Raw genomic sequence first — 6,071 nt, forward strand, 5'->3', positions numbered from 1 at the left:
TGCACCACCTTGGCAAAGTGGACAGCTGGATTCAGCAAGAGGAATTTGAGGCTGCTCTGACCAACTGTGCCTGGGAAAAGAAGAGAGACAGCATCAGGAGCTAGCTGTGACACACACTCATGGATAGGAAAGATTCTCCCTCCTGCCCTGGGCAACCTGGCAGGTCCTCCACCTCTCAAAACAAGGACTTGCTACTCAACACTGCCAGGGGCAGCAGCAGGTATCACCAACCTGGAAGTTACCTGCTGCTTCCCCATCTTTCTGAGGCTGTGGAAGAGGTACAATAAATCCCAAGACAAAAATTGACTTCCAAAGTGGGTGCAGAGCTCTGTAAACCTTGGTTCCAATGCCCTTGGTTAAGAATTCCTTTGGGTTCATGAGGAACAGACCTAGCCTGCCAGCCTGCACCATGGACAGTAGATACTTTCTGGCAGGGCTGCAGGTTCTCCCCAGGCTCAGCATCTCCTCCCTCACTGCCAGCAAAGCACCCTTCCCATCTCACCTATCTCCAGCTCGCCCTTTCCAGTACCTTGCCTGTTGAGGATAACTCGGCCATCCTGGTTTGCATTTGTGAGGGCTGAGAGAAATCCTTCAATCTGCATCAGTGGAGAGGCAGTCCGGAGCTGGTCGTTCTCAGCATTCACGGGAGGGCTCTGGAGAGCACTTGCTGGGCAGAAAAGGAGAGAGGCAGACAATGTAGGCCACATTAATGAAGACAGAGACTAATCACAAAATATAGATGGCCATGTTCTTCAGGAATATGATACCTGCTCTACATATGCAACAAAGACCCAACAAAGGAGAGAACCTAAACTCTGCCTCACTGCTGGGAAAAAAAAAGATGTGACTTTTGCAGCTGACACCACTAAAGAGAGCTACCCATGGTAGCACAGGTCCAAGAGCCAGCAGGTCACAGCAGGGCCAGGCTTGACTGCATGCAGTGTAAACATGGGATCACATCATGCAGCTTGGAAGTGACCTCAGGAGATCCTCTATTCATATGTAGAGTTGCCGAGGTCACTTAGTCATACGTATTAAAAAAGACACCTGCTCAGGACAGCTTCTGCAGTCTATCACTCTTCAAATCTGCCTCCCCCCTTTCCTCATGCAGACAGATGCAGGTTCCACATCCTCACTTCGTCCACAGACGCACAAGTGGAGGATGTCTGAACTCACCCTCTTTATCAGCTCCCTGCTGGAGGGTCAGAAGAAAGTTCTGCAAACCAGTCAACTTCTGGTTCTCCTTGTTGGTCTTCACAGCTGTGGCAGGGCCTCCGTATCGCTCCACAAACCCAAAAAGCTGCCAAGCAAAAGGCAGTAAGACTGAGACTACCAACAGCAGGAAAAAACGGGGCGGCGGCCCTGCCACAGAAAAAGCTCCTTGGCAGGCATTCGCAAACCAGCCCCATCAGGACCTATCAGCCCAGAGCTCCCATTACTTTCCTTCATCTACTGAATCAAGACCAAAACAAGTCTCTAATGCTTGTTCCCCCAGTGCGGTGCAGCCTACCAGGCTGGCGAGCTTGAGGCCAAGCAGCACTGGATTGGCACCCACTACAATACCATGGTACACTGTGTTGTTTGCCGCTTTGCCATACAAGCAAAACCTGCCCATACAGCGCTTTTGGCAGGAACCATTGTGGTTGCAGAGCAGGGTGGAGAAGACAGGCTCCCATCCCAGCTGATGCATCTTCCACTTCAAACTCCATGTGTGAAACAGCATTTAAATGCTGTTGGCCATAAAGTCAGAGGGGCAGTACCTTCCTGCTATCTCGCAGTAACGCTGCACCTGTTGGAGGAAGACAGAAAACAAACTGGTGTTCAGCATCCCTTCTTCCATCCTGCTGCCCTCCATCCCTGGCCAGCAGGGCTATCCCTTGCTGCTCTTGCTGTGCTCTTGGGGAGGGGTGCGTGGTTCTTTGTGAGTGCTGCCTCCCAAACAACATTTTACTACAAAGGTGTTGCTTCCAGAGCAGAAACACCCTGTGTTAAGGTGCTATGTTTGGAGGTTTGAGGGATGGGATAGGTTAATGAACCAGCATAGTTTCTTCACCCTCAGCCCTTACAGTTTAGCTTTGTCTACAGACAGCCTCTGCATGCATACATGGTTAATTGCGTGCTTCCCTCTACTCCAAGATCACCTATCCAGCTTTAAGGCACTGTTCTGCGGACAGCGGCAGAAGAGATCTGTACACTGGGGAGGTGGGGCCAATCTGCTAAAAAACAGATTCTGCCATGGGTGCCTTGACTCTACTTCGAGTTCTCACACACACTTCCCAGTAACTTTGAATAAGCCACCACCACCTGTGTCTTAGCAGACAACAACATCTGCATTACCTTGAAGAGGTTGATATTGTCAATCTGGCTCTGAAACAGAAAGTCATTGATGGATTTTAGCACTGTCTCTGAAAGAAAAGGGGAAAGAAAGGATAAAAAAATAATTATTAGCTGCTGGGGCTGCAGCACCTTACTGCCCACACCCATGTCCCCGACTGATGGCTACATACCCCAAGTGTTTGCTCCATCTTACCTGTTTGGGAAACTGCCTGACAGCTAGGATTTTGGTTCACATTACCTGTAAAACAAAAACAAAATTCAAAGGAAGGCTTACAATGGGTCCGTCTTAAAATTAAGCCTAACAACTGAGCTGAAAGGGACACCATACCAGGACAACACCCAAGAAATACATCTGCAAAATACAGCTCTACAGACAGAACATCAGCTCCTGCTCAGTTTTAATGTCCCCTGTAGGGCAGCCCAGCATTGTAGGACAAATGCGCTGCTGCATCCTAAGAAACACCAAAAAAAATGCAGCAGGAGAGAGCAGGTAGGGTGGGTGCATACAAATGCTCACACACTACGTAGTCATCATGCTGCAAAGATGAGGGGACAGGGACTGCAGTGCATCCCTCAGCCCTCCTCAATGCAGCAGCGGGGAGGCACACAGGCTGGCAGGAGATTGGGAAGAGAGGGAAACCTGAGGACAGCTCCATGCCCAGACCCCGACTGCCAGAACAGGATTAATTGCTGCCACTCACTGTATTTTATGTCTCAGTGTTTAACACCCACCTCACATCTCACTTTTGCAGCCGCTCAATCACAAAACTACACAGGCTGCATTTCCTAATGAAAGCACTTTACTGAGTGTGGGGGAGAGAAGAGCAGCAAGAACAGAGGGGGAAGAGAAATATATGTTTGAGAAAAAGGCAGAGAGCACCACCAGGCCCCTGCCCCAAGGAGCTGTATCTCCCCTGGGCAAGGAGGAAGTTCTTCATGAACTTATGACACAGGCTTTCCTCAATACACACTGAGGTCTAGCAAACAGATGGCCAGAGGAAAGGAGCCTTGTGAATTCCAGTGGATTTAAAACCACAGCAAAATACTATTTTCTCAAAAAGGCACCACTCAAGATTCATTCTGCAAAGGCACACCTGAAACAGGTAGAGCCCTTGCTACCAGATGACCCAAGGAGATTGATTCTGTGCAGCTCTTGTGCTGTCCTGATCATCGTCACATGTCTGCTGTATTCCTCACTAACCATCCTACCTTGTGCCCACTCAAATCAGATCTGAAAACCACGCAGAAAGAGAAGGAAACTGCCTCTACCAACTTCTGATGTCATCTGCTGCTCCTCAGCTCACCATACAAAACAAGGGGTTCAAGCAGACACCAGTCAACACCCCCATGTTACAAAACAGCCTGAGACACAAAATTACTGGCATCTGAACCTACACACGAGCAACAATTCCCCACAGTCTCTGCCAAGGGGAAAAGGAGACAGTGTCCTGAGGAAGCACCAACTAGCTCAGAGTCTATCAGCATCCCTGGAGATAAAACAGGTTTGCTCACCTCCCAGCATGACCACAAACCGCTCCAGCAAATACAGGATTTGCTTAATGTACATCAGGTTTTTTGCCTTCAAACGCTTCCTATGGAAAACGAGACAAGTGTTAGGCCTCAAAACATCCTCAGGGACTAACTCAAGCAGCTGAACCAAGCACCTGAATTCTACCTTCATTTTGGGGAGATGGGAACCAAGAATTATTGGACCCTCAGTTCCAGAAGGACAGGGAATTGCTTGAGAGTCCAGCACAGAGCCACAAAGATGACTGAGGGAGTGGAGCATCTCCCTTATGAGAAGCGGCTGAGGGAGCTGGGTCTCCATAGCTTGGAGAAGAGGAGACTGAGGGGTGACCTCATTAATGTTCATAAATTTGTAAAGGGCGAGTGTCAGGAGGAAGGAGCCAGGCTCTTCTCAGTGATGTCCAATGACAGGACAAGGGGAAATGGGATGGCTGGAGCATAGGAGGTTCCATGCGAACATGAGGAAAAACTTCTTTACTGTGAGGGTGACAGAGCACTGGAAGAGGCTGCCCAGAGAGGTTGTGGAGTCTCCTTCCCTGGAGACATTCAAAACCCACCTGGACATGTTCCTGTGTGACCTAGTCTAGGTGATCCTGCTCTGGCAGGGGGGTTGGACTGGATGATCTTTCAAGGTCCCTTCCAACTCCTAGTGTTCTGTGATTCTGTGAATTATTTCTCCCAGGCTCACTCTCCCTGTTTGTGACAGGGCATAGGCCTCTGGATATCCCACCCAAGGTCACCCTGGAGCACCCACCCATACACCCCACACTGTTCCTACCATTGCCTTTCTCCTCACACATTAATTACAGTTTATTACAACAGCAGTGATGTCTCAAGTCCCTGTTGCAATAATGCTCCACAGATTCAAAGTTATTAGCACCGAGCACAATAATCAGCCGCTGCAGGGATGACAAGACATAGAGCCAAAAACCACATATAGCTGGTTCCTCCTCCTCAGAGCTTACTGTCTCTGCCATAAAGCCAGTCAGCACATGAAAGACTAAGATCCACGGGACACATGAAAGACTGAATCTTTTGAAACTCTGTATCACAAAGCAGGAGTGATTAGAGGGAGATATTGGGAAAGGAACTGAGAGTGTAAGGAAAAGCCAGAATCCTCAGGGTATCCCCCTTCTCACTGCTTAGTACCAGCCCCAGAAGTTTGACTTAGATGGCTTCTAGACAGAGACAATGAAGCAAGTGGCTTTTCATCTGCATAAGTATTAATGCAAATAACTTTCCACCAGGAAAAGCAAGACAGACCCTGCAGACATGAGACAAGCCACGGTATCCACACTGCATGCAACTGCTGTGCTATTTTCCTCCGAGATCCTCACCTGTATCGCTCCATGTACTGCAACAGCTGGGAGTGGGCGCAGCACAGCTACACAAACACAAAAAATGAGTTGTTATTATGCAGGAGTCAAGAAAAGGCGCTGTGCTGGTGCAGAGCTCACCCACGATTAACAGCTTATGGCTCACCTGAGAGCCGCTGACCTCCGCACTATGGATACAGGTGATGGTGTCGACCAGGTTGTGGGCCTCGTCAATGATTACGACCTGGTCCTTCAGCTTGATCCCAGCAGCATTCCTGGTGGGCTCATGCAGGAGCATCTGATAGGGCAGCACCACCAGCTACGGGAGAAGCACACACTGCTCTGGTTCTAGCTCACATCCTTAGAAACTTAGGGCGCTCCCCAGCCGCTCATTAAAGGCCCATATCAGATGGCCTTGCAGAATTCAGTCACTTACACTTATGGCAAAGGTAGGAAAAAAGAGGAGCACATGCTTGAAAGCAGCACTGGGATGGAAGCTGAAGAGAAATGATTATGCTACAACTGCGTATCAGCTCAGATTGCCTTCCAAATCTCCTTTCGAGCACTGAAAGCACATCTTCTGATAGACAACCAGGCAAGGAAGAAGAGCTGTGGCAAGAGCTAAGACTATACCCATGTGTCAGTACTGCCTCAGTCACCGAGCTTTTCAAGCGTTTCTGAATGCTGAGACATACTCACAGCATACCTATTAACTTCAAATGGGTATTCTGATCTTCCTTTGCTTTCCCAGCAAAACTATAGCAGACAGAAACACAGCCTGATTACAAACTCCCACAATACTGAGTAACAGCACTGGAGAGAACCTGGAATGGGTTTATTCTTGGAACCCCCTCTACTAAAACTGTGTACACCTTACCTGAGCAGCAGGAA

At 48.9% G+C, this 6,071-nt stretch overlaps 1 protein-coding gene across 1 annotated transcript in view; it reads right to left on the reverse strand.

Moving 5' to 3' along the window:
* Positions 1–8: 8 nt before the first annotated feature.
* Positions 9–6,071, reverse strand: part of LOC104543760 (probable ATP-dependent RNA helicase DDX11) — a gene marked incomplete at its 3' end in the record, with an annotated part of 12,172 nt that continues 6,109 nt past the window's right edge. Inside the window, 11 exon segments of the mRNA XM_010188441.1 lie at positions 9–70; positions 530–667; positions 1,177–1,300; positions 1,440–1,443; positions 1,761–1,789; positions 2,338–2,405; positions 2,531–2,575; positions 3,850–3,929; positions 5,202–5,248; positions 5,347–5,499; positions 6,058–6,071. The exon segment at positions 6,058–6,071 is cut by the window's right edge and continues 13 nt beyond it. Of these exon segments, the coding sequence (XP_010186743.1) occupies positions 9–70; positions 530–667; positions 1,177–1,300; positions 1,440–1,443; positions 1,761–1,789; positions 2,338–2,405; positions 2,531–2,575; positions 3,850–3,929; positions 5,202–5,248; positions 5,347–5,499; positions 6,058–6,071 (764 nt within the window).

Source organism: Mesitornis unicolor, unplaced genomic scaffold (assembly GCF_000695765.1).
Source record: "Mesitornis unicolor isolate BGI_N332 unplaced genomic scaffold, ASM69576v1 scaffold600, whole genome shotgun sequence".
Classification (NCBI taxonomy): Eukaryota; Metazoa; Chordata; class Aves; order Mesitornithiformes; family Mesitornithidae; genus Mesitornis; species Mesitornis unicolor.